General features: G+C 46.1%; 3 protein-coding genes and 2 long non-coding RNA genes across 7 annotated transcripts in view; 1 reads left to right on the forward strand and 4 right to left on the reverse strand.

Annotated features, from left to right (window-relative positions):
• ZFP1 (ZFP1 zinc finger protein) overlaps window positions 1-26,980 on the reverse strand; it is an 837,904-nt gene that overhangs the window by 569,573 nt on the left and 241,351 nt on the right. The window lies entirely within an intron of this gene.
• LOC114230882 (pyruvate dehydrogenase phosphatase regulatory subunit, mitochondrial-like) lies at window positions 662-26,226 on the forward strand. Of its 2 annotated transcripts, XM_054710135.1 has the most exons (7): window positions 662-747; window positions 8,850-9,122; window positions 13,239-13,372; window positions 16,657-16,774; window positions 17,906-18,098; window positions 25,289-25,421; window positions 26,099-26,226. In XM_054710135.1, exons 2-5 carry the CDS (start codon window positions 8,899-8,901, stop codon window positions 17,931-17,933), a joined length of 504 nt encoding a protein of 167 aa, XP_054566110.1. In that variant the 5' UTR covers window positions 662-747; window positions 8,850-8,898; the 3' UTR covers window positions 17,934-18,098; window positions 25,289-25,421; window positions 26,099-26,226. The 2 variants fall into 2 exon arrangements, 1 of the variants encoding a protein (XP_054566110.1); XR_008554886.1 differs by lacking the exons at window positions 662-747; window positions 8,850-9,122; window positions 13,239-13,372; window positions 25,289-25,421; window positions 26,099-26,226 and adding exons at window positions 15,485-15,603; window positions 20,863-21,024; window positions 22,768-22,844.
• Window positions 17,058-18,708, reverse strand: LOC129147581 (uncharacterized). The gene is made up of 2 exons (XR_008554888.1): window positions 18,431-18,708; window positions 17,058-18,334 (listed from the first exon to the last, which is right to left on the reverse strand). It is a non-coding gene; the product is annotated as an uncharacterized LOC129147581 (long non-coding RNA).
• On the reverse strand, window positions 18,878-21,808 carry LOC129147580 (uncharacterized). The gene is made up of 2 exons (XR_008554887.1): window positions 21,642-21,808; window positions 18,878-21,418 (listed from the first exon to the last, which is right to left on the reverse strand). It is a non-coding gene; the product is annotated as an uncharacterized LOC129147580 (long non-coding RNA).
• Window positions 23,274-26,980, reverse strand: part of PDPR (pyruvate dehydrogenase phosphatase regulatory subunit) — a 39,417-nt gene continuing 35,710 nt past the window's right edge. For both annotated transcript variants that reach the window (XM_054710129.1, XM_054710130.1), the window contains 2 exons: window positions 25,454-25,636; window positions 23,274-23,678 (listed from right to left, as the gene is read on the reverse strand). In XM_054710129.1, the coding sequence (XP_054566104.1) occupies window positions 23,274-23,678; window positions 25,454-25,636 (588 nt within the window). The remainder of the gene's footprint in view (window positions 23,679-25,453; window positions 25,637-26,980) is intronic.

Genomic DNA, 26,980 nt, shown 5'->3' on the forward strand with positions numbered 1-26,980 from the left:
TTCTCAGAAGATCCTGTGGTGATTGATCCCTTTTCCTCTGGCCCAGACAAGCTAGAAGGGTGCAGAGTAAAATACGGCCTGGAACTCGGGGTCCTCTAACCCTGCCTTCGCGGGAGTCAGGACAGCCAACCAGATTTCCCATCAGCTCAGCTAGAGCCTCGCCCTGGAAGACCCCAAAGACTTGCAAGAAAAAAGGCGACTGTCAAACCAAGAAGCCTTTATAAGGCCTTGGATTAGGGTGGTTTTGGGTTCCAGACCCACGAGGGGCCAGACAGATCCACACCATCGAGAGCAGAGAGAACCCCGCCTCCCCACACTCCAGCGGGGCTGCCGCCCTCTCGGACGTCCTGGCTGCACCTGCAGAAATTAACAGCGTGTGAGGCTGCAGTTCCAAAGCGGCCTTGAGAGGAGATGCCTCCAAATCGCCTTCACCTTGGCTGAGGCCGAGGAGGGGCACAGCGAGGCCCCAACAAGCCCCACGTGCAGGGGCGGGGCCGCGGCCGTGACGTCACGGAGCGCGTGCGCGTGGGAGGTCACGCGCGGCGTCCCCTTGCTCGGGGCCGTAAAGCGCGGAAGGTCGCGGCCCCCCCTTCCCAGGAGCCCTTCACTCTCTCTGCCCCACCCCCTCCCATTCCCGGCCCCCCACTCCCTTCCCGGCCCCGGGACCCCAGGACCCCCGTGACTGTGGAGGCTGCTGCCGGTCCCCCGCCGGGTGTTGCTGAGCGCGGAGCCCGCGGGGCCCGTGAGGTGAGGAGATGGCGGCGGGCGCTCTGACGTCCCCGTCCGCGCGGCCTTAGCGCCCCGGGACCCCTGCGCCCCTCTTTCCGCTTCGGTCTGGCTCAGGGGTGTTCCCCGCGGCCCCTCGTTTCCCGTCGGTTCTGCCTGGTTCTCCCGGGAAGGCGCGTCCTGGCGCCAGGACTCCGCGGGCCCGGGCGGGTCTCTGCGGCGGTGCCCGGGGCGGCGGAGGTTGTCCGGGCCCCGGGGACCCGTAAGCGGCTGCCGCGCACCCGCTCCCCAGCGTTCGCGGTGACCTCGCTTCGGGCTCCCCGCCTCGGGCTCGCCCAGCCCCGCAGCGCAGATGAGGCGCGTCTAGCCCGGTCTTCCCTCTGCAGGTGGCGGTGTTTTCCCGCGTGGAAACGGGCGTCCACCTGGGCCTGGCTCACTAGTCAGACTCTGCAGAGCCCTGCAGGGAGCCACCTGGGAACGCCTAGGCCGGGCGGTGCCTCATGCTGGCCCCCTCGGGTCTGATGTGGAGACACGCAGATTTGGTTCAGGAATCTTCAAGTCCATTTTGCCCAGGCCTGTGAGCCTGACGCTGGAGGATGCAGGTGGGGCTAGGAGGTGGGGCGAGTCGGCCCAAGGGGCACCCTTTTCCGGTGCAAGGGATTTACAATAATTTCTTAAACTTGCCTGATCGCCTGGCACACTTGTGTGAAAAACACAGCACCCTGAAGCAGGAGGATCAGACCCTCCAGAGAGGGAGCCGGGGAGGGAGGGAGAGAGAGAGAGAGAGAGTGTGTGTGTGTATGTAAATTAGTGTCCCAGGTGGCTCTTATGCGGAGGCAGGTGTGGGAAGTGCTCTCTTGATCTGTAGTCCCCAGTTTTCCTTGGGGCCCGCAGCCCACGAGTGCACTAGGCTGTATCACACAGAGGAACCACTCAGAGGGAGTTGGAGCTAGCCTCTTGCTCTTGGTGAGAGCAGATCTGAACCAGCCCAGTACTGAAGTTGTTTAGCAGAAATTATTCCTCTCAGCAGAGAATATTATGTCAGTTTATATTTTTTAATGTAATTTATTTTAAAGGTGATTATATGTTTTATTTACCTTCAATTTCTTCTCTACTGGCCTTACCTCCTTTGCTATCAAGCTTTGCTACCAAACCTACTAGAATAGACTCTGGTACCTTCCTTTCCTCACAGTTGTATCCACTTTAAACAATTTTTTATGTTCACTACTTTATGGACTTGTTTTTGTAATTTTTTGTTTTTTAAACATATTTTTATTGATTTCAGACAGGAGGGGAGAGGGAGAGAGAGAGAGAGAAACAGCAGTGATGACAGAATCATTGATGGGCTGCCTCCTGTATGTCCCACACTGGCGATCAAGTCCGCAACCTGGGCATGTACCCTGACCAGGAATCGAATCCTGACTTCCTGGTTCATAGGTCGACACTCAGCCACTGAGCCACACTGGCTGGGCACTGACTTTTTTTTTTTAACTGAGTATAAGTATGTAAACATTTTTTTACATAAAATATTATATTAGTTTCGGATTAGACATGTAACTTACTAAGTGATTACCCCATTAAGTCTAGTACCCATGTGATACCATACATAATTATTACAATATTACTGACTGTATTCCCTGTGCTATACTTTACTTCCCTGTGACTATTTTTATTATTGGCAATTTGTGCTTCTTAATCACTTTTCCTTTTTTTTTTTTTTTAAATTTTATTGATTTTTTACAGAGAGGAAGAGTGAGGGATAGAGAGTTAGAAACATCAGATGAGAGAGAAACATCGACCAGCTGCCTCCTGCACACCCCCCACTGGGAATGTGCCCGCAACCAAGGTACATGCCCTTGACCGGAATCGAACCCGGCACCCTTGAGTCCGCAGGCCGACGCTCTGTCCACTGAGCCAAACCGGTTTCGGCCACTTTTCCTTTTTTTAAATACATTTTTTATTGATTTCAGAGAGGAAGGGACAGGGGGAGAGAGAGAAAAATCAATGATGAGAGGGAGTCATTGATTGGCTGCCCCACACTGGGAATTGAGCCGGCAACCCAGGCATGTGCCCTTGACTGTAATTGAACCTGGGCCCCTTCCGTTAGTTGGCCAGTGGTCTATCTACTGAGCCAAACCAGCCAGGGCAATCACTTTCCCTTTTTTACCCATCCTCCTCTCCCCTCCCCCAACCTTTCTGCCATCTGGCAACTCTCAGTTTGTATCTATGAGTTTGTTTCTGTTTTGTTTATTTTTTTTTAATTCCACATATAAGTGAAATCATATAATATTTGATTTCCGTCTGACTTATTTTACTTAGCATATATCCTCTAGGTCCATTCATGTTGTTGCAATGACAAGATTTCATTTTTTTTTTATGGTTGAGTAACATATCATTGTATACGTGTACACAGCTTTTTAAATCCATTCACCTATCGATGGACACTTGGGTTGCTTCCATATCTTGGCCTTTGTAAATAATGCTGCAATGAACATGGGGAGAGAGGGGCATATCGCTTTTCAAATTAGTACTTTGGACTTTTGTATAAATACCCAGAAGTGGAATTGTTGGATAATGTGGTAATTCTATTTTCAAAATTTTGAGGACCTTCTCTACAGTGGCTGCACCAAGTCACAAGCCCACCAACAGGGCACGAGGGTTCCCTTTTATCCACACCCTGGCCAAAACTTGTTGTTTGTTGTTTTATTGATTATTGCCTTTCGACGTGTGAAGTGATATCTAATTGCGGTTTTAATTTGCATTTCCCTGATGATTAGAGATGTTGAGCATCTTTCCATAGCCTGTTGGCCAGCTAGCTGTATGTCCTCTGTGAAGGAATGTCTATTGAGGTCCCCTGCCCATTTTTAAATCAGATTGTTTGTTTTGTTCTTTTTGGTGTTAAGGTGTATAAGTCCCTTATATATTTTGAATGTAGCATAGACAAATATCTTCTCTTAATCAGTAGGGTGTCTTTTCATTTTGTTGGTTTCTTTTGCTGTGCTAAAACATTTTAATTCGCAGTAGTTCCATTTGTTTATTTTTTCTTTTATTTCCCTTGCCTGATGAGACATATTTTAAAACATACTATTAAGCCCTGGCCAGTTTGGCTCAGTGGATAAGAGCGTCGGCCTGCAGACTGAAGGGTCCCGGGTTCGACTCAGGTCAAGGGCACATGCTTGGGTTGCGGGCTCAATCCCTAGGGTGGGGTGTGCAGGAGGCAGCTGATCGATGGTTATCATTGATGTTTCTAACTCTCTGTCCCTCTCCCTTCCTCTCTGAAATCAATAAAAACATATTTTAAAAAAGTCTATATTGTTGAAAGTATTACATATGTCTCCTTTTTCCCCCACTGATCCCTTTTAGCCCTCCCTTATCCCCCGCCCCAGGCCTTCACCACCCTATTGTCTGTGTCCATGGGTTATGCATATATGCATACAAGTTCTTTGGTTGATCTCTTCCCACCCACCCACCCACCTCCACCTTCCCTCTGAGATTCAACAGTCTGTTCCATGCTTCTATGTCTCTGGATCTATTTTGTTCATCAGTTTATTTTGTTCATTACATTCCACATATGAGTGAGATCATGTGATACTTGTCTTTCTCTGACGGGCTTATTTAGCTTAGCAAAAAATGCTCCAGGTCCCTCCATGCTGTCTCAAAGGGTAAGAGATCCTTATTTTTTACTGCTGCATAGTATTTCATGGTATAAATGTACCACTGCTTTTTGATTCACTGATCTACTGATGGGCACTTGGGCTGTTTCCAGATCTTAGCTATTGTAAATTGTGTTTCTATGAACATAGGGGTGCATACGTTCTTTCTGATTGGTGTTGTGGGTTTCTTAGGATATATTCCTAGAAGTGGGATCACTGGGTCAAATGGCAGTTCTATATTTAATTTTTTGAGGAAACTTCATACTGTTTTCCATAATGGCTGCACCAGTCTGTATTCCCACCTGCAGTGTATTAAGGTTCCCTTTTCTCCACATCCTCGCCAGCAGTTGTCATTTGTTGATTTGTTGATGGTAGCCATTCTGACAGGTGTGAGGTGATACCTCGTTGTCATTTTAATTTGCATCTCTGACAATCAGTGACGTTGTGCACTTTCCATATGTGTCTTGGCCATCTGTATGTTCACTTTGGAGAAGTGTCTATGTAGGTACTTTGTCCGTTTTTTAATTGAATAGTTTATCTTCCTTTTGTTAAGTTGTATGAGTTCCTTATATACTTTGGATATTAACCCTTTATCAGATGTGTCATTGCCAAATATGTTCTCCTATACAGTGGGCTCCCTTTTCATTTTGTTGATGGTTTCATTTGCTGTGCAGAAGCTTTTATGATGTAGTGCCTTTTGTTTATTTTCTCTTTAGTTTCCTTTGCCCTAGTAGATGTATTCGTAAATATATTGTTTCAAGAGGTGCCCGAGATTTTGCTGCCTATAGTTTCTTCTAGGATTTTTAAAAGTTTAAGACTTTTATCCATTTTGGGTTTATTCTTGTGTATGGTGTAAGTTGGTGGTCTAATTGCCGGCTCAATTCCCAGTGTGGGGCAGCCAATCAATGACTCCCTCTCATCATTGATTTTTCTCTCTCTCTCCCTGTCCCTTCCTCTCTGAAATCAATAAAAATGTATTTAAAAAAAGGAAAAGTGAGTAAGAAGCACAAATTGCCAATAATAAAAATAGGCACAGGGAAGTAAAGTATAGCACAGGGAATACAGTCAATAATATTGTAATAATTATGTATGGTATCACATGGGTACTAGACTTAATGGGGTAATCACTTAGTAAGTTACATGTCTATCCAATTTTCCCAACACCATTTATGGAAGAGACTGTCTATGCTCCATTGTATATTCTTGTCTCCTTTGTCAAATATTAATTGAGCATAGTGGCTTGGGCCGATTTACTGGGTTCTCTGTCCTGGTCCATTGATCTATATGCGTGTTCTTGTGTCAGTACCAGGCAGTTTTGAGAACAGTGGCTTTGTAGTAAACTTGAAATCTGGTATTGTGATCCCTCCAACTTTGTTGTTCTTTCTCAAGATTGCTGTGGCTATTCAGAGTCTTTTTTGATTCCATATAAATTTTTGGAGTATTTGCTCTAGATCTGTAAAATATGTCATTGATTTTTTATTTTTTAAATACATTTTTATTGATTTCAGAGAGGAAAGGAGAGGGAGAGAGAGAGATAGAAGCATTGCTGATGAGAGAGAATCATTGATCAGCTGCCTCCTGCATGCCCCACAGTGGGGATCGAGCTGCAACTCAGGCATGTGCCCTTGACCAGAATCGAATTCAGGACCTTTTAGTCCGCAGGCCGACGCTCTATCCACTGAGCCAAACCAGTTAGGACTTACTTCCTACATTACAATTTGGATGCCTTTTATTCCTTCTTTTTGTCTGATCACTGTTGGTAGGACTTCCAGTACTATGTTGAGAAAGGGCCGACACTCTATCCACTGAGCCAAACCAGCTAGGACTGTCATTGGTATTTTAATAGGGATTGTATTGAATCTGTAGATTGCTTTATATAGTATGGACATTTTAATGATGTTAATTCTACATCTATGTTGAGAAAGGGGTGAAAGCGGGTATCCCTTTCTTGTTCCTGTTCTTAGGGGCAATAGTTTTAGTTTTTGCCCATTGAGTATGATGCTGGCTGAAGGTTTGTCATATGTGGCCTTTATTATGTCGAAATATGATCCCTCTATTCCCACTTTGCTGAGAGTTTTTATTAAAAATGGGTGTTGTATTTTGTTGAATGCTTTTTCTGTGTCTATTGATATGATCATGTGATTTTTGTCTTTCAGTTTGTTTATGTGATATATCATGTTTATTGATTTGGGAATATTGTACAAGCTTTGCATCCCTGGAATAAATCCCTCTTGATCATGGTGTATGATATTTTTAATATATTGCTGGGTCTGATTTGCTAATATTTTGTTGAGGATTTTAGCATCTATGTTCATCAAGGATATTGGCTTATAGTTCTTTATCTTTGTAGTGTCTTTATCTGGTTTTGGAATTAGGATAATGCTGGCCTCATAAAAGGAACTTGGAAGGGTTCCTTCCTCTTGGATTTTTGGGAATAGTTTGAAGAGGATAGGTGTTAGTTGTGATATATTCTTAACAGCTCCCATCTTTAAAAAAAACCCAACCAGCTAGGCCCTAGCTGGTTTGGCTCAGTGGATAGAGCATCAGCCTGTGGACTGAGGGTTCGATTCTGGTCAAGGGCACATGTCCAGGTTGCGGGCTCCATCCCCATTGGGGGGTGCACAGGAAGCAGCCAATCAATGGTTTTCTTTCATCATTGATGTTTCTGTCTCTCCCTCTCCCTTCCTCTCTGAAATCAATAAAAATATATTTTAAAAAATAAAACAACAACAAAAACCCAGCTAGCCCAGCCAGTGTGGCTCAGTGGATGAGCATCCACCTGTGAACCAGGAAGTCCCTGTCAGGGCACATGCCTGGGTTGTGGGCTCAATCCCCAGTGTGGGGCATGCAGGAGGCCGCCAGTGATTCTCATTAATGTTTCTATCTCTCTCCCTCTCCCTCCCTCTCTGAAATCAATAAAATATATATTTTAACAAACAAACAAGTGAAAAACCACAGCTAGCCGTCTCTGGCCAGTGTGGTTCAGTTGCTTGGGTGGTGTCCCAAGCACTGTGGTGGGGGAGGCAGAGGCGTGCAAGAAGCACCTGATCAGTGTTACATTCTCACATCCATGTTTCTCGCTTGTCCCTTCCTCTCTCTCTAAAACTCAGTAAACTATTCTTTAAAGAACAAAACAACCAGCTAACCTTGTTGTATCCCACATTCTTCCCATGCTTCTGCCCTGCTTTTCTGCTCCCCATACGAGCAAACTGTAACAGAGTTGTTCCCACTCCCACATCTCGCTTATTTCCAGTTTGCTCTTGTCCGTGTTTCCTCCCTTCCTCTCCCCTGAAATGTTCTTCTTGAGGACATCAGGACCTCCGTGCTGTCAGATCCCAGTGGACACTCCGCCACCTGCTCCACCCTCAGCACTGTCTGTAGTTAGCCACTTCGTGGAACCTGTGCCTGGTTTTCCTTCTACCTTACTAACCGCTCCTTCTTCGTCTCTTTAGCCACTTGCCTTTGTCTGTATACTCTGATTCTGCCACAGCGTCCAGTCCTGTCTCTAGTCTCATCTTTCTCTGCCCAGCCTGAATGCTGGGGAGCCTCAGAGTTCTTGTTCCTCAAAATATTGGGGCTTTCAACATTGTGCATATGCTAATGACTCCCAGCGTCCTTCCCATTTCAGACTTGTGTATCCAACTGCTACTTAGTGTTTCCACGTGGATGCAGATGGGTATATTGTACTGAACTCTAAAAGTTCAAATGTATACATACACACACACTCACGTACATACATGTACACACCCACCCTCAGCCTCCCAGGCTCACTCCCTGTTCCTTTCTGCTCCTTAGTGGCCCAGTTGCTTAACCCAGACACATAGGCATCGTCCTTAATTCTCCCTCTTTGCATGTTAACATCCAGTTTGTTGGCAAGTAAGTTCTGTCATTTCTACTTCCAAAACAGTCCAGTCATGTCTCTGACTCCACTGCCCCCTCCTGTCTCAGCCACCATGACGTCCCCCTGGAATACTGCTATAGCTTCCCAACCCATCCCTGCTATTCCTCTCATTCTGCAATGCAGTCTCCACCATGGAGCCAGACTGATCTTGGACAGGCTGGCTTCCTCTCTGTGCTTGGTCTCATCAAGGTTTGTCTCACATCAGGGCCTTAGACACTTGTTCCTCTGTCTGGATCACTCAGGTAGCTGCTTCCATTTTGTCCATTACGACTTTTCCTATGTCACCTCTTTCCTGACCTTGGCATTTGTTTACTCCTTGTCATTTGTTTCATTTGTTGTCGCCCCTCTCCCATACACACTCACACACAGTCTCATCCTCTCTCACAGGTGAGTTACTAAAGGCTGGGACTTCTTTATTATTGCTCGCTGCTGAATCCAAGTTAGCACAATGTATGGGACTCAGTCCTCACCTACTTGCTAAATGAACAATGATGGTTTTTATTTCATCCTTTTCTCATGAATCGTATGCACTCAGCACAGTGGAATGAAATATGTTTGTTTTTTCACAGATCTCCTTCTGAGTGAGTGAGCGCACACCTCTCATTGCTGACAGACGTGATGTTTTACCGGTTGCTATCGGTGGTCCAAAGACAAAGAACCAGCCGAGGATGGCAGAACTGGTCCTCAGCCAGAAGCGGTGCATCAGCGGCCGAGGCGCATTCTGTCGCCCTGCCTGCCCAGGCGCAGGTGGTCATCTGTGGCGGGGGAATCATGGGCACATCTGTGGCCTATCACCTGTCCAAGATGGGGTGGAAGGACATTGTCCTTTTGGAGCAGGGCAGGTAAGGATCCACTGGGCATGAATTCCCTCCTGCCCTCTCCTCCTCCTTTTGGTGATGCTGTCCCACCACCAGCTAATCAGTGTTGCTAGGAGCATGAGAAGAATCACAGGTGGAAATCCTGTACTGGGTTTTGTTTGTTGATGCCTAAAACTCATGTTTCCTGGTGTTGGAGAGCTGGCAGAGTTCAGCAAACCAAGTCTCTGAAGCATGTGTTTATTCACGTTCAGAGCACATCTTGCCATCTGTTCTCCTGCTTATACTAGTAGTCAGGCAGCAACACAAATCCTGGGGCCAAGAGGTCCCCCTAGGAGTCAGACTGAAATTGCCTGCATCCTGCTCTATTTGTTTTTGTTTTTCATTTAAGTAACTTGTTTTGAAAGAGTTTTAGATTTACAGAACAATTGAGAAGACAGGAGGGAGTTCCCATAACTTACCCCCAATTTCACTTGTTATTAACATATTAATGTTACTGTCTCACTAATGAACCAACATCAACATGTTATTATTAACTATAGTTCATAGTGATTTTGTATGTATTTTTAAAAATATATCTTTATTGATTTGATTGAGGAAGGAAGAGGGAGAGAGAGATAGAAACATCAGTGATAAGAGAGAATCATTATTTGGCTGCCTCCTGCATACCCCACACTGGAGATTGAGCCTGAAACCTGGGCATGTGCCCTGACTGGGAATCGAACCATGACCTTTTGGTTCACAGGTCGATGCTCAACCACTGAGCCACGTCAGCTGGGCAATTCATAGATTTTTTGAAATTCTTCATTTTACTACCAGTGTTCTTACCTGTTTCAGGCTTTTGCCTATAACAAATTGGACATTTAAAGGAATTTATTATTTCTTTTTTTTTTTTCACCTTGCAGATTTTTTTCTTTTTTTCTTTTTTTTAATTTAAGAAATCTTTATTGTTCAGATTATTACAATATTTCCTCTTTTTTGTCCCCATAGCTCCCCTCCACCAGGTTCCTACCCCACCCTCTGCCCTTACCCGCCCCCACTGTCCTCATCCATAGGTGTACGCTTTTTGTCCAGTCTCTTCCTGCACCCCCACGCCCCTTTCTGCCCAAGAATTGTCAGTCTACTCCCTTTCTATGCACCTGATTCAATTATATTCACCAGTTAATACTCTTCATCAGATTTTTTATTCACTTGGTTTTTAGATTCACTTGTTGATAGATACGTATTTGTTGTTCATAATTTTTATCTTTATCTTTTTCTTCTTCTTCCTCTTCTTAAAGAATACCTTTCAGCATTTCATATAATTCTGGTTTGGTGGTGATGAACTCCTTTAGCTTTTTCTTATCTGTGAAGCTCTTTATCTGACCTTCAATTCTGAATGATAGCTTTGCTGGGTAGAGTAATCTTGGTTGTAGTTTCTTGCTATTCATCACTTTGAATATTTCTTGCCATTCCGTCTGGCCTGCATAGTTTCTGTTGAGAAATCAGCTGACAATCATATGGGTGCTCCCTTGTAGGTAACTAACTGTTTTTCTCTTGCTGCTTTTAATATTCTCTCTTTGTCTTTTGCTCTTGGCATTTTAATTATGATGTGTCTTGGTGTGGTCCTCTTTGGATTCATTTTGTTTGGGGTTCTGTGCGCTTCCTGGACTTGTAAGTCTATTTCTTTCACCAGGTGGGGGAAGGTTTCTGTCACTATTTCTTCAAATAGGTTTTCAGTGTCTTGCTCTCTCTCTTCTTCTGGGACCTCCATAATTCAGTGTTGGTACACTTGAAGTTGTCCCAGAGGCTCCTTACACTATCTTCACCTTTTTGGATCTTTTTTCTTTTTGCTTTTCTGGAGGAGTGTTTTTTGCTTCTTTGTATTCCAAATCTTTGACTTGATTCTTGCGATCCTCTAGTCTGCTTTTAGGTCTCTGTATAATATTTTTTATTTCAATCAGTGTATGCTTAATTTCTAGTTGATCCTTTTTTTAAAAAAATATATTTTATTGATTTTTTACAGAGAGGAAGGGAGAGGGATAGAGAGTTAGAAACATCGATAAGAGGGAGAAACATCGATCAGCTGCCTCCTGCACACCCCCTACTGGGGATGTGCCCGCAACCAAGGTACATGCCCTTGACTGGAATTGAACCCGGGACCTTCCAGTCTGAAGGCTGACGCTCTATCCACTGAGCCAAACCAGTTTCAGCTAGTTGATCCTTTTTCATATCCTCAAGGGTCTCGTTAAATTTATTGGCCTTTTCTAATAAATTTAGGAAATTCTTGAAAAATCTTATACCCGTGGTTTTGAACTCTATATCCAGTTGTTTGCTTTCCTCCATTTCTTTCATTTGTGGCCTGCCTCTTTGTCTCTGCATTTTAGCTGCTTCCCTGAGTTGATGGAGTGGCTTTGTGTGCTAGGTGTCCTATAGGGCCCAGTGGCTCAGCCTCCCCAGTTCCTGAGGTGGACACTCTTGGTGCACCCCTTTGTGGGCTGTGTGTGCAGTCTTGTTGTAGTTAAGCCTTGATTGTTGTTGATATCACTGGGGAGAGTTAACCTCCAGGCCAATTGGCTGTGAGGATCAGCAGTGTCTCCGCTGGGAGAGCTTCTGTGCTCAGCTTGGTTGGGGCGGAATCTCAGGGTGGAGCAGACAGCCTTGGTTTCCCATCAGCCCCTCCCTAAGAGGCCCCTGTGTCTCAGTGTCCCGCGGCAATGGCTGCACGCACCTCTGAGAGAAGGCTGCTCTCGAGTTTCGTCTGCTGCCAGACAGTCTAGTACAGAGATGGCGAACCTATGACACGCGTGGCAGCACTGACATGCGTAGCCATTTCTGATGACACGCGGCCGCTGAGGCAGCCGCATGCCGAGGATGAAACATTTGCTGCTCCTGAGGATGAAACATTTGCAAAATAATGTTTTTTCCTCAAAGTGACACACTACCCGAGTTATGCTCAGTTTTTTGGCGAAGTTTGACACACCAAGCTCAAAAGGTTGCCCATCACTGGTCTAGTAGTTTCTCCCCGAATGAGTCTGCGTACCCAAAGTCTCACCCGGAGCTGGATTTCAGTGCAGTCGGGAGGTTTTATTTCCCCCTCGAACGAGAAAGCTAGCCGCGCACTTGCTGCTCGCCCTCTCTGCGCACGCGTGCTTCGAGTAAGCCAGACGCATATTCAGCCGCCTGCCCTTTCCATGTGCATGGGTCTCCACACCTCTGTCCTCCACAGTTCCTGAATCTGTGTCCTTTTATCTTTCCTTCTAGTTGTAGAATTTCCACTCAGCCAGCTTTCCGGTGGCTCTGGACGATGTCCACTCTGTCTTCCAGTTGCAGTTTTGAAATTGTTGTGCGAGGCAGCAGTATAGGTGTTTACCTATGCTGCCATCTTGGTTTCTCCCTATTATTTATTTCTTAAAAGGCAATAGATTCACATGAGTCAGAATAGAAAATTCTAGAAGTGTCTGGGGAAAGTTTCTCTCCCATCTCTGACCTCTGTCCTCAAGTTTCCCTTGCTGGAGGCAAGTTAAGTTCCTGGTGTATCAATCCAGATGCTCTCTCCAAATAGAAACAGACGTGTGTTCATCAGTATGTACTGGTATAAATGGGTGTTCATTTATTTATTCCCTGTTTTATACAAGTGATAGTATTTCTTACTGTTCCTTGCCTTGCTTTTCACAATAGGATTATTCCACATTGCAGCATATAGACTTTCTCATTCCGTTTTTTATTTTTTTGTTGTTAATCTTCACCTGAGGATATTTTTCCATTGATTTTAGGGAGAGTGGAAGAGAGGGAAAAACAGAGAGAAACATCTATGTGAGAGAGATACATCAAATGTTTGCCTCCTGCATCAGGGCCCCAGGCCAGGGAGGAGCCTGCAACCAAGGTACATGCTGTTGACCGAAATCGAACCCGGAACCCTTTGGTCTGCAGGCTGACTCTCTATGCACTGAGCCACACCAGCTAGGGCTCTCATTCTTTTTTTATGGCTGTATAGTATCCCACCATGTAGGTGAACTCCAAAATGTGAAATCAGTATCATGTCGATGGGCATGTAGGTGTTTCCATCTTTTGATATGACAGAACAGTGCTGTGGTTGAGACTTGAACGGGCAGCATTCATAGGTATAAGTCCACCTAACAGCCTTTGGGATCCATCCTGCAGGCTGGCTGCTGGCTCTACGAGGTTCTGCGCGGGCATCATAAGCACTGCCAGGCACTTGAGCATCGAGCAGAAGATGGCAGACTATTCAAACAAACTGTACCAACAGTTAGAGCAAGAAACAGGGATCCAAACAGGTAAGCAGGGGGTGTGCCATTTCCTGGGAACTGTGTGTGGTCCCACAAGAGTTGGCCTGGTGAGTGGTAATTCAGACCGGAGTTGTAGTTTGGGCTCTGCCACTAGTCAGAGTATTACCTTGGGCAAGTCATTTTGCTTTTGAGCCGACTTTGTTTTCCTATTTTATTTTTTTATTTTAAAAATGCTTTTATTGATTTCAGAGAGGAAGGGAGTGGGAGAGAGAGAAACAGCAATGATGAGAGAGAATCATCAATGGGCTGCCTCCTACACGCCCCCTACTAGGGATTGAGTCCACAACCAGGGCATGTGCCCAGACCAGGAATTGAACCTTGACCTCTTGGTTCATGGGTTAACTGATCAACCACTGAGCAACATCGGCCAGGCTTTGTTTCCCTATTTTTAAAAGGAGATTCAATCATCATTCCAGAACCTTTTCAGATGCTATAATTCTTGGGATATTAATTAAGGTTTTCCTGGGCCATTTCCTGTCTATTTCACTTGTTGAAGGGTAGTAAGTGGCAGCATTGGCTCCTTGAGGAGGAGGAGGAGGAAGAATTTAAGTTAGGTGCTTGGAAGTTAAGTCAGAGTTTGACCCATTGAAGTACACCAGTCGCTAGTAAGGATGTTCCTGACTCTACAGCATTCTCACGTTTCTCCTTACCTGTGTAATTGGGGGGGAAGGACGCAGGGGTTGTAGCCTAGCTAGCACTGGAGTGAGTAGGAACTGTCCCAGGAAGAGGAAGACCCATCTACACGATGGTCCATACGATCAAAGGCAGAAAGAATGGCCATCAGTTTGTTGTAAGGTGACGGATTAGCGGAAGCCCAGCCTGGAGCCTGCTCTGGTGGCTGATGAGACTGTGGTGAGCGCACTAATCGTCCTGAGTGGGTAGCGAGGCCCCGTGATGAAATTCCAGACACTTGCATATGTCAGGGTCGTTCTTTTGAAGACACTGCACAAAATGAATCAGAGCTCATTGGAGACTAATCCTGGCAGAGGGTGGTAGCTTTGTCTTTTGCCAGCTGCAGTGGCTCTGCCATGTGATCAATAGCGGACTCTTCAAACAATAGTCTAAGCACAGTGTGTGGTTTACCTCGCCAGCCCTTTTAGAAATCATGTGACCACATTTTCATTAGGGAAAGGGAGATTTGAAATTTTGATCACAAGTAAGGGTTTATAACATTTCCATTTTATATAGTTCATACTGTCATGAAGTAAACTGTAAACTGTAGAGGGAAGACTGATTGTCTAGTAGATAGGATTTGATAGCTGTGGAGGGAGAGAGAGATGCCAGGAGAGGATCCAGAGGCCTGGAAGAAGAGGCTGTGTATTCTCAGGCACATGGCAGGGCCAGGACTGGGGTGAGACAAGTATGCATCCTGGGGTGACCCTGCAGTCACAGCGCTGAGTGGGTGCCTCCTTACACGGTGTGCCCCTGGCGCCTTGACCCCATGGTGTCATTGCACTTGGCCAGGCCTCCTGTTGAAGGGCAGGGCTCTCCAGTGAACGTGGAAAAAGTGCTTCCTGCTGCCGCACAGTCTGGCTTTTACTAGGGAAGAGGCTGCTCCAGGCAGGACAGGTGGGGAGCAGTCCCTTTGGTTGGGTTTAATGATGGCAACAAGGTACTTGAGTCAGATATTAACTGGGTTTGGTCAGAATAAGGTCCACAAAATGGGCCCGTTCCATTGGGCCAGAGACTAGTGCATTGCCCGGCCTTGCATCCCCCAGGTGGTGGGATCCACAGGAATCAGGGTTATAGGTTCTTTTCTGTAAAGTGAGGGAGCTTGGCTTGCTTTTTGGTTCACCATCTGGAACCCTTACAGGCCCGACTTCTCCTTGGTCCTGGTGGGCAGGGAGGAAGCCGGGTAAGCGAGAAGGGGATCAGCCTGTCTCACGCCTGTGGTCGTTCGCCAGTGGCGCAGGGAAAGGTGACAGGGCCCCGAGGAGGAGAGGCCTCCTGTCCCGCAGTTGTGCAGGTGCCTGCCGTGGTCACTTCACTCATGGACTGCTGTTGGGTCATGAAATAAGGATGAAGTGACATACGTGCACCTAGATTTAAGGGAAGTTGTTATCTGCTTCTCCTCTGAAAACAGTCCATTTACTCGAGATGTTGGTTCACTACCTGCTAATCGGACTCAGCAGATGACCCCCAGTCCTCATCCCCGACTGTGATGTTAGTGTCGGCAGTGCTTCAATCTCAGTGTGACTTTTGTCAAGTGAATGAGAGAGGTAACGTAATAGCTTTTATAATCTTTGGAAAGTATTCCATATAGTCCTTGATCTTATAATAAGGGTCATTCTTTTTTTAAAAATATATTTTATTGATTTTTTTACAGAGAAGAAGGGAGAGGGATAGAGAGTCAGAAACATCGATGAGAGAGAAACATCAATCAGCTGCCTCTTGCACACCGGCCACTGGAGATGTGCCCGCAACCAAGGTACACGCCCCTGACCGGAATCGAACCTGGGACCCTTGAGTCCACAGGCCGATGCTCTATCCACTGAGCCAAACCGGTCAGGGTGAGGGGTCATTCTTTTACAGCTGAAGAAACTTAGATTCAGGGAGTTGAGTTGTTTTTCCAAGACAGTGATAATGCATTTATAAAAAATTATTTAGTGGGTTAAAAGGAACATATATATAGTGGTACTCTGCGATATGTAATCTATGGTAGTGAGCAGAAAATGACTTCTGAACCCTTTGTCTGAAACTCAGGCTGTATTAGCCACAAGTCATTGGACTACTCTGGTAAACAGACTATATTTAAACACCAAACTCTGAAATATCAATTCTCCAAATAGACATTCAATGTGCTGACTTAGTACCCTTCAGACTTCAGAGACTCCCCTCCCCACCCCCTGGAACTGAGGGGCTCCAAGGTTAGTACACACCTTGGGGACTTAATCCACAGCTTAGATCATGTCCCGGGTTTGAGTGAATGAGGGGAGGACACCTCAGTGTCCATGGTGTGTACTTTGAACTGATTCATGATGTAGGTAGATAGGATGTAAGCTGTCCTATTTGAACTTTTCTCCCCTGCCCCTTTTATGATTCCTGGAATTGAATTGTGCACTAAAGTCCCTTATTAAATTTGCCTGCCATTTTAACCTTGGGAAATCTCATTTACAGTCTCAAGGTGTGGTCCCTAGGAGTGTTTTGTTTTTTAAAATTAAAGCTTTGTCCTGGCCTTTTCAGTATTTCTTATGAGTTGAGAATCTGCTGCAGATGCCTTAATTGTGGACCATCTGAGGATCAAAGCCCAACTCTTTCTTTACCCTGAACAGGTGTTCAGATCTATGACCGGACAAGTGTTGTTCACGTGATGACCAAAAAAGGTGAAGTTATTGGTGTGGAGACAAAGGACAGATCGAATGCCAGTATTTTGTCAACTGTGCTGGTCAGGTAAGTTAGCAACAATAGCGGGATCTCTGGTTTTCTTATTTACCTTTTATCTCCGGGACTTTTGGTGTAGAGACTTAAGATTATTTAGGGACAAAGTAAACCGATGTCAGGGGCACACTGTTTCCTGTGTGGGCTGGAGCACTCCAACGCGGAAACCTGCACTGCTCCTCCTGTGGAGCTTCGGTGGCCTCCTTCCTCCTCCCAGGTGAACTGGTTTCCCCCTCTCCGGGCCCTGGAAGCACTTGTGCATTTACAAATACAAAAGATATGAAAGGTCTTATAATGAAGAGTTTCCCTCCATCTTTAATATATTTTTAAATTACAGGTGTGGGCAAAAATAGGTTTACAGTTATAATTCAAATCCTATATAATAAAAGGCTAATATGCAAATCGACTGAATGGTGGAACGACTGGTTGCTATGATGTGCACTGACCAGCAGAGGCAGATGCTCAATGCAGGAGCCGCCCCCTGGTGATCAGTGTGCTCCCACAGCGGGAGCGCTGCTCAGCCAGAAGCCAGAATGCAGCAGCAGTGTGGTGCCCCAAGGGCTCCCAGCCTGTGAGAGGGCGCTGGCCCGGCTGAGGGACCCTCGAGTGCACAAATTTCGTGTACCGGGCCTCTAGTAAGGAAATAAGAATAAACTGTGTGTTTTACATACAACTGTAAACCTACTTTCTTAGGAGAAATATCAAACTTACCCACCAGCCAGCTCCACAGTCTGGTGTCATCTGTGACCACTGCCCCACTGACTGCTCACAGATGATGGACTCAATTTAAAACAGACTGAGCATCTGTCCTTGCAGCCATGCCAGCTTAGGGAACCTGCCCTTCATTGCATCTCCCTCGGGCGCCCCGTGAGAGCTTTAGCACTGAGCCCTTTGAGATCCTCATCTGTAACGTGTTTGCTCTTCCACAGCATCTTCTTTGTCGGTCTGCATGCCAAGCACCTCATAGGTGTGTTCCATAATTCCAGCAAGGGTCTGCTCTCTGGTCAATGGCCCCGCTGCTCTTCTTAGAAAACCTCTTCCAAGAGATTTTATGAAAGGAGAGGGAGGAGTTAGAAAGTATGAGGAGTTGGAAGTTTGAATTCCCTGAGCTGAGGACTCTGTTTGGCTATTTTTATTGCTCAGAGCCCCTGTTGAGCTCCTTCCTGCGTAGGATGCCAGACCTGGAGACGCTGGAGATTGTGAAGTTGGTCAATTGCCCCGAGACCTTCACGCCAGACATGAGGTGCATCATGGGCGAGTCTCCTTTGGTTAAGGGCTACTACGTCCTGGCAGGAATGAACTCTGCTGGCCTTTCGTTTGGTGGAGGAGCTGGAAGGTAAGTCTTTGTCACTCACACTCAGTTCACAGGGCTTCTTTTTCCCTAGAATGACTTGTTAACGAAATAGATGAAGTGTCTTGAACACCAGAGTAAGAAGAAGGTACATGTAATTTGAGAATGTTTCCCTCAAAGCAGTCACTTTGGGAGGCTTTTCCGACATTCCAGAAATGTCACTGTGCAAATTATTTCTGGAACTCCTCTTTTGGAATCAGCCACCTAGCCTGTGGGATGTTCTGTGTTATAAAAAAAATGTTGGTCAATAATGAAACTGGAAATTAGAGGAGGAGGTTTAGAATATAAGAGGAATTGTTCTAGACCTGTTACCTTACCTATGGATTTCCAGATGTGGTTCCTCAGAGAATAGTTGGATAAACAGATTAAAGTCCAGTGACTAAATTCTGATGGTAGCTGCGTACAGTACAAGATCGCTGGCTTCTTCTCTTCCCAAGGTGTGACCAAGAACGTCCACGCACACCGTTTCCACATAAACATGGGCTCACAGGCACATGAGTGATACATCAAGTGCCAGGTTTCTAGCATGAAGTCAGTTGTAAGGCAGGATGTCGAACCAGGACAGACAGTAACCTCAGGAGGAACGGAGGCTTTCTCTCTCCAGCCAGGCCAGCACCGCAGGGAGGGGACAGAATGCCTGTATCTACTGCACCTCCATTTCCACATTCCGTTTTACACTTGGTAACACAGGAATCAACAGTTTTGTGTGTGATGTCTATCTTTTGTGATGGCAAACACAGATGAAGAATATTTCATGGACATGGTAAGAGTAATTAAAATGTCTGTTTATTCATTTATAAACCTGGTAATATGAAAAGAAAAACAACTGAAATCTGGCTTGATAATACCATGTTCATGGAGGCAGGAAGGCTCGGTCACCCTGTGGGCCTGTGACCATGGCCCTTGAGAGAAGATCCCATTTACCTAAGTTCCTCCAATGGCTTCAGGACCACATGCTCACGCTACACAACAAAGGGACAGGAAGGGGGTGAACAGAACTGCACGTTTATAGATGCGGATATTGAGCCATGGCACTTTACAGTCATTACAGCGGCGCTTTGACACAGCCCGAGAGGTGACCAGAGAGGAAGGTGTGAGCTGTGCTGCTGGAGAGCCCCTCACTGAGACGAGCTGGGGCAGCCTCTCCCCACACCCACCTGTTCTGGGGAAGGAGAGGTGAGCGGGCGATGGAACCCTCAGCCTGAAACGGAGTTACCTTTGCCTCCCTCCTCTGCCAGCCGCCATGGGACTCTGGAGTGTAAGGCACGAGAACTGGCGGGGAGAAAGATGTGCTCCAAGCCCCAGTTCTTGGTGTGCGAAGGGATTCCTGGCTTAGATCTTGTGAAGCAGGTGCTAAAGCTATCCTTCCCACTCTCGTAATTTCCGTCCTTGAGAGACAGACAGGAGAAGGCAGAAAAGGACTGCAAAGGATAAAAACAGCTGCGTCTAAATGCCGTGGGAAAAATGGCCCATGAGAAATGTGTAATTCTCCAAGGACACTGTTCAGAGAAGTGAAGAATCATATTATGAAGAAACAACCCTGGTGCGTAATGGACAAAGAGAAGGCAAACACATACAAAAATAGTCCTCTGGAAAATAGTGCATTTGTTAGTGATGAGGGACTGCAAAAGTGAGCCCCACACTGACGAAGGAGCCTTGCAACTCAGCATCTTACAGTGGAGGCGGGGGTGCTGACTGGCAGACCTACAGCTTACAACTTACAGTTGGATGTCCTAGTTAATGCGGGAAACATCTTACTATTTCACCTACCATTTCTTCCACTCAACTGTGCTTCTCCTTAACCCATGTGCCTGGAAATGATGTGAGATGAAAATTCTTTCCTCACAAGAAAATTGGCCCTATATTGTGTTGATAAAATGCTGCTTATATCAGTTTGTAAGGGACCAGGGGAAGGGGAGTGTGTGTGTGGGGGGGGGGAATACAGGGGAAAAACCCCAGAAGGCTATTCTTTAGTATTAAGCACTGTTGACCAAACCTTTGCCTTAGATACTAAGGAGGATCCTTGCTGCCTACACTGCACAAGGAGCCAGAGAGATAAAAATGAACCTCACAGCTTACCCCTGAAAGCAGGCAGTGAGCTGTCCTACTGGGCACAGCCTTCCAGGTCAGAACTAGGACCACAGGTCACAGAAGAGCCCCTCTTACCTGCCTCGGGTTCTAAAAGGATGGTGAAGACACTCAGATGCCAGCAAGTGTCCATGAGTCAGAAATCAGGGCAGTGAGTCATCTCTTCATCACTGTGCTCTACTCCTGCAGAAATGGGATCTTTGGGCCAAAGGGAAGCAGGTTGATCACTGGGCTGAGTGATCTTTGGCCCCAGCCTGAATGGCACTGCCCACATTTGGGGGTACAGGGACTCCCCAGAAGAGCACTAGCACTGTGGTGGGAGTTGTTTCCTTGTCTCCTGGAGCATGTCCTGCTCATGCAGGTGAGACTATGTCACAAGGTAAAGGGCATCAAACAGGTTATCCAAGCGGGTACATTTTGTCCCTTTTTGTTCTTAAAACTTTCTGAATTAGAGCTTTTCTGACTTCAGTGACAGAATCACAGATGGGAACCTTTCTGATAACATGCTTCAATTTAAGTCAAAGACCGTGGCCGTGCCAAGAAACCTGACGGACGTGTGCAGGGGAGGCTTGGAAGCTATCTCAAGGGAGGAGGAGGCACACGGGAGACTTGCAACCCCTGGGTCTTCATCTGTTTGAGGTTCACACACCTGTGTTTTTAGGTTAAAAAGATCCCCTCAACTGAATATGCTGACAAGATAGAAGTGTGCAGAGCCCCTCCCCAAGAGGTGATGATGGACCGTTTCAGAGAAGCAAAGTGCCAACCATCTTAAAGTCCATCCATCCAGTCACAGGAGTCCAGAACCCCTGGAATCCCTAGAGAGGTAAGCTGTCACACAAGAAACACTTGGGCCTCACTGCCCCAGAAATGGAAATGACATACAAATTAGGTGTTGTGATTGTCAGTTATGCTAGAGGTGGGAGTCAGTCCACCCCTTCAGATTTAGGACCAAATGGAGAAAACTACCAAATTCACACTGCCTGCATTTGAACAGAGAGACTTCAAGGATGGACTTGGAAGTGCCCAAAACTAATGTGTGCTTCAGGGCACTCAATAAGCAAGTGATGCCCTCTACTATGGACAGGATGAAATTTATGCGTAACTAGAAAAGGTGATTTTGGGATGGTGCAGAGCGTGTAATACCTGTAGCCCTCTAGCACCTGTTTCCATCTTCTCGGGCCAGTCGGCTCCCTGCTGGTTACCCTGCGTTGGCACACCTCTCCTTTTTTTATATTGATTTTTCACAGAGAGAAAGGGGGAGGGATAGAGAGCTAGAAACATCGATGAGAGAGAAACATCGACCAGCTGCCTCCTGCACACCCCCCACGGGGGATGTGCCCGCAACCAATGTACATGCCCTTGACCGGAATCGAACCTGGGACCCTCCAGTCCGCAGACCGACGCTCTATCCACTGAGCCAAACCAGTTTCGGCGGCACACCTCTCCTTTCACCTCTGTGCCTAGGAGCAACATCTCTCAGTCATTAAATACACATCTGCACCAGAATAGCAAGGCCTTCCAAGCAATTCTAATCACATACTCCCTTAATCAGTCAACTGAGACGGGAAAAGGTGGGCACTCGCTGGGGAAATGGCAAGACATGCCTAGAAGCAAGACATGCCTAGAAGCAGACAGTCTGATTAGGGGGTAAATAGTAGCCAGAGCAGGCTGGCACCTGGAGCACCTTCCTTACAGAGCTAATGCATTTATGATGCCAATACAACAAACGCTGCAGTTAGTTACATCTCTAGCAATAGTTTATACTTAAGAAATCAGGTGCAAGGGGAAATTAAGAATTTAGTGTTGGGCCCTAGCTGGTTTGGCTCAGTGGCTAGAGCATCCACCTGTGGACTGAAGGGTCCCAGGTTCGATTACTGTCAAGGGCACATGCTGGGCTCAATCCCCAGGAGGCAGCTGATCAATGATTCTCTCTCATCATTGATGTTTTTTTCTCTCCCTCTCCATTCCTCTCTGAAAAACATTAAAAAAAAAATTAAGTGTTGGGATGAATAGTATAGTCTGATGTCACTCAATTTTCACCCTTAAAAGAGAGACACTTCTTAACTGTGCATGACCCTCTTGGAGGCACTCCAAGTCACTTTCTATTCCAGAGGATGCGGAAAGCAATCTGCTAGGCTCACACACACACCCCTCCCTCCTCACTCAGAACCCACGTGGGTCAGCTGTGGCTCTGTGCTGTGCCCAAGGAAGCAGAACTTGGCAGTCCAGTCCTCTTGAACTCAGTATGTGGCTGCCCCTCCCTCTTCTTAAGGGGGAGAAATGTTTGCTGAGCTAGTGAGCCCACTACCAAAGGGACAGGAAGAGAAAGCAGCACTGTTTGGTGTTGGTACGTTCTGAGGTTAAGACCCTTTCATCTGGAAAAAGCAACATGGTTTTTCCCTTTCAAATACTGTGGCTTGTTTACTCAACCAAACAAGCAAAGCCCCTCATTACAGAGATTAACAAGCGATGAAGAAAATTAAAGGCAGGTGGCCCTTGGCCCTATGGTCGAGAACTAGTTGTTAGGGAGGCGGGGAATAATGCCAGCTTAACTTTCTCTCTGCAGTCCACCTGATGCCTCTCATCAGTGAGGTAGATGGTCTTCTTGCTAGAGGTATCACGGTGCCAACCCACAGCACAGTGGAACAGGAGCGCAGCTGCCTGGCTGAAGGCACAAACTGCCTCAGGGCCGTAACAAGCACACAGCAACTCATCACCGTCAACAGGCGGCTCTGAGAACACCTGGCGCCATGGAGATGGACTCTTGCCTGCTCACCGCCAGCTTCCCGACACAGCATGTGACATCAGACTGCCACCACACCCACTTCTACAAGTGGGGCTTGCTCCTGTCCCCATGGGAATCTGAGATGGGTAGACAGATGGGACAAACAGCCCAGACTGAGTGTGAGGAGATGGGAAACTGCAACAGGGAGGAGGAGATGAAAGGACAAGAGAGGCTGCAAAGCAAAAAGTTTAAAATGGTATCAAGGAGGTAAGAGATGGAAGGGAAAGGTTAAATCAAGAAGAGGGACGGGATCAGGACAGAGGCTAAGACGGTAAGACTGCCTGGCATTACTTCCCATGCAAGTCACTTAGCTCCACGTCTTCCTTTCGGCGCTTATGGGTGTAGAGGGAGGCGACCGGGTAGAGCCGGGCCTTGGCCTGGAACCGCTGTCCTGCGATGTCAATCTCGTACTCTCCCCGGTTGACAAAATCTGCTGTCACCACCTGCTCTTCCCCAGTGTCCTCAGAGAAATTGTGCACGAAGCCCAGGCAGACGTGGCGCTCCAGGGTGTAGCTATAGGCACTGCTGGTGGTCTTGCCAGCGTACAGCCCGTTGCGGTAAATGGGCTCTCCCCACCAGGGCCAGAGGTCCAGGTCTGTGTCATGGTCGTCCAGGACGAACATAGCCAGGCGTTTGTACACTCCGTTCTGCTTCTGCTGCAGCAGGGCATCTCGACCAATGAAATCCACCCCCTAGGGAAGAAGGGCAACACTGAGCCTTCCTCACGAGCAGCAGAGGGAGGGGTCACTGTGGGGGAGGGCAGCTTTGGGGACGTGTTTGCCCACCATGTGAAAAACTGCATTCACAACAGAAGAGACGCCTTCAGAGAATTTTTGTAACAACACAGGTACCCATGTTTCTTTTTTCTATTTTATAAACAAGGATTTCAATGACAAGACCACATAGAACAAAATATTTAGGAAGAAAAATAAATATTTCAAAAACACTTGCTAGAATATTTTAGAAAAAAAGCATTTTTATATAATCCCAACAAAAAGTCCATGCATATATATCTGTATTCAATGCATACATGTTTATATATGCATATGTACAAAAACAAGAGCAGGATAAAATAAAAGTATAAATGACTTTACTTTTCTTGATATATTCTATTTTCTACAATGAATATTCATTTTATATCTGAAAAATTGTTATCTATAATTTCTCAAAAAGAATACTGTAAATCTATACTGGTAGGGGATGATTGTTAATATAGCAAGGACGTAGTATCCAACCATATAGGTTAGAAAAGTGGCCAGGGGCCGAAAACGGTTTGGCTCAGTGGATAGAGCGTCGGCCTGCGGACTCAAGGGTCCCAGGTTCGATTCCGGTCAAGGGCATGTTCCTTGGTTGAGGGCACATCCCCACCCAGTAGGGGGTGTGCAAGAGGCAGCTGATCGATGTTTCTCTCTCTCCCTCTCTGTAAATAATCAATAAAATATATTTAAAAAAAGAAAAGTGGCCAGGGGCCCTAGCCGGTTTTGCTCAGTGGATAGAACATCAGCCTTTGGACCGAAGGGTCCCGGGTTTGATTCTGGTCAAGGGCACATACCTCGGTTGCAGGCTCCTCCCTGGCCCAGGCCCTGGTCAGGGTTCATGCAGGAGACAACCAATCAATGTGCTTCTCTCACATCAATGTTTCTCTGTCTTTCCCTCTCTCTTCCACTCTAAAAAAATCAATGGAAAAATATCCTCGGGTGAGGATTAAAAAGTGTCGAGGGAGCACACCAGTGCCATTCCCTTCCTCAGCCCCCCTCCCGGGCACATATCCCCTATCCTCTAAGGGACTCCAGGAGACTTGCAACCAAGGGAGCAATAGGCAGCGGCAGCTCATCCTGGGCTAAGCCCCCTATTCTCAGATTTCCCAGTGAGCTAAGGCACCCCAGACTCTCCGTTACTTCTATGCCCTTGTTTCACCTCCTAAGTGTATTTTTGCTGTGGTCAGTAAACACTCATTGGTTCGAAACACACAAATTCTGAAGGAGAGACAAGAAACTGCTCCTGATAAAAGTGGCAGTCAGACAGGTGGGGTTCAGAGGTGGAGAAGAGAACTCACCCAACATTCTCTTCAATTATGACTTTTTAAAAAATCATGTTCATATATTACTTTGAAAAGAAACCAAAAATTAGGCAGTTGAATGGAAGATAACTAATTTGTACAAATAATCATGGCATGTTCATGTATCACTACATTCTACTCAGAAAAACTTCCCCAGAAAGCACTCAGTCTAAAAGAGAGCAAAGTGCTGAAAACAGGTGCTGTCCGTTTCTTGTTCTCATATTAAGATGTTTTATCCCATAGATATACTAATCATTCTAAGGACATCCTAATCATCACAGTTCACCTGATGCTATCATTGAGGTCTCAGTACTTCCACCCTTTCCTTCCACATCAGCCCGCTTCCTGCTCTAACACAGATGCTCTGCACAGGCAGGTGAGTGACAGGAGTGCGCGCGGACACAGTACCTTCTCTAATTTCACCCGAGACTCTCGTCCACATTCCAGGGGGGTGGTGAGGGTATTCAAATCCTGACCCCAGAAGGCAAAAAACTTCTCAATTCGGAGACTACGAAGAGCATAATACCCAGCATTCCGGATTCCGTATTTCTGCCCAACACTCATCACTTCATTGTAGACATGTAGGGCATACTAGAGGGAAAGATGAAAGGGTAGTAAGCAGCAGACCTTCAGATTTCAACCTGGAGTGTGTCTGCCTTGCCTGATGGCTGACACTATTAATCTGAAGGGGAGATGTTTGTATAAAATTCTCAGGATGTCTCATTAACAAACCAAAGTGCTACAGCCCAGGAGTAAGGAGCCAGGGTCACCCTTAATGCAGACGTAAGCTCCATGAAAGCAACATTCATATCTTTTCATGCCTCTAAAATGTCTAGGAGACTAACTTAAGTACTTACTAGTATATAGCAATTATTAAATAACTCACAGAAGCACCCTCAGCTCCAAGAAATGACTAAGCTCAGCTGCTTCTCAAATAGCCCGCTCACCCTCCACTGGCTTTGTTCTCTGCCCCAATTCCCTATGAGCTAGCCCCGCTATGAAACGTGGTACACATCACTCTACCATGTGCCCATAACAGCTAATTTTTCACAGATTACAGCATATCTTAAGAGATCCAGGATGAGTCACAGAGGAAGGAGCCAGGGAAGCAGAGCTCTCCTCCCTGCCCCACAACATCGGCCTCTCACATTGTTGTTGTTTTTTTGTTCCAAAAATGTGTAAGTATCAAATAAATGAAGTTTTCCAAATTGAAAGCAAAATATTCAATCCCTATATAAATATACTCTGTTAAGTCTGAAGCATAATAGCAGACTACACTGTTTGCTTTAAAAACTGTAAAAAGTAAAAGACAAAACAAAGACAAAAATAAGGCAGATATTACATGATCTCATATGTGGAATTAAAAAAAAGCAACTCCTAGAAGAAGTGATCAGACTTATGGTTACCAGAAGTAGGGGTGGGAGGAGGAGGAATTGGAGGGAAGTGGTCAAGATACAAGATTTCAGTTGTAAGTTAAAAAGTAGTAGGAACGCAGTGTACAACCTCATGACTCTAGTTAACACTGCAGTATGGAGTGGAGTCAATCCTAAGAGATCTCAGCACAAGTAAAAAAAATTTTTTTTTTTTAATCTATAAGCGATGTATCTGCCCTAGCCGATTTGGCTCAGTGGATAGAGCATAGGCCTGCGGACTGAAGGGTCCTGGGTTCGATTCTGACCAAGGGCACGTACCTCTTTTACAGGCTTCTCTCTGGCCTAGGCCCTGGTCGGGTTGTGTGGAAGCAACCAATCAATGTGTTTCTCTCACATTGATATTTCTCTCTGTCTTTCCCTCTCTCTTTCACTCTCTCTAAAAATCAATGGAAAATATTCTCGAGTGAGGATTAAAAAAAATGATGTATCTATAAGTTTATGGCAATAACTTCATAATATGTGTAAATCAATCCATTACACTGTACACCTTAAACTTATACAG

Source organism: Eptesicus fuscus, chromosome 21 (genome assembly GCF_027574615.1).
Source record: "Eptesicus fuscus isolate TK198812 chromosome 21, DD_ASM_mEF_20220401, whole genome shotgun sequence".
In the NCBI taxonomy this organism is placed as follows: Eukaryota; Metazoa; Chordata; class Mammalia; order Chiroptera; family Vespertilionidae; genus Eptesicus; species Eptesicus fuscus.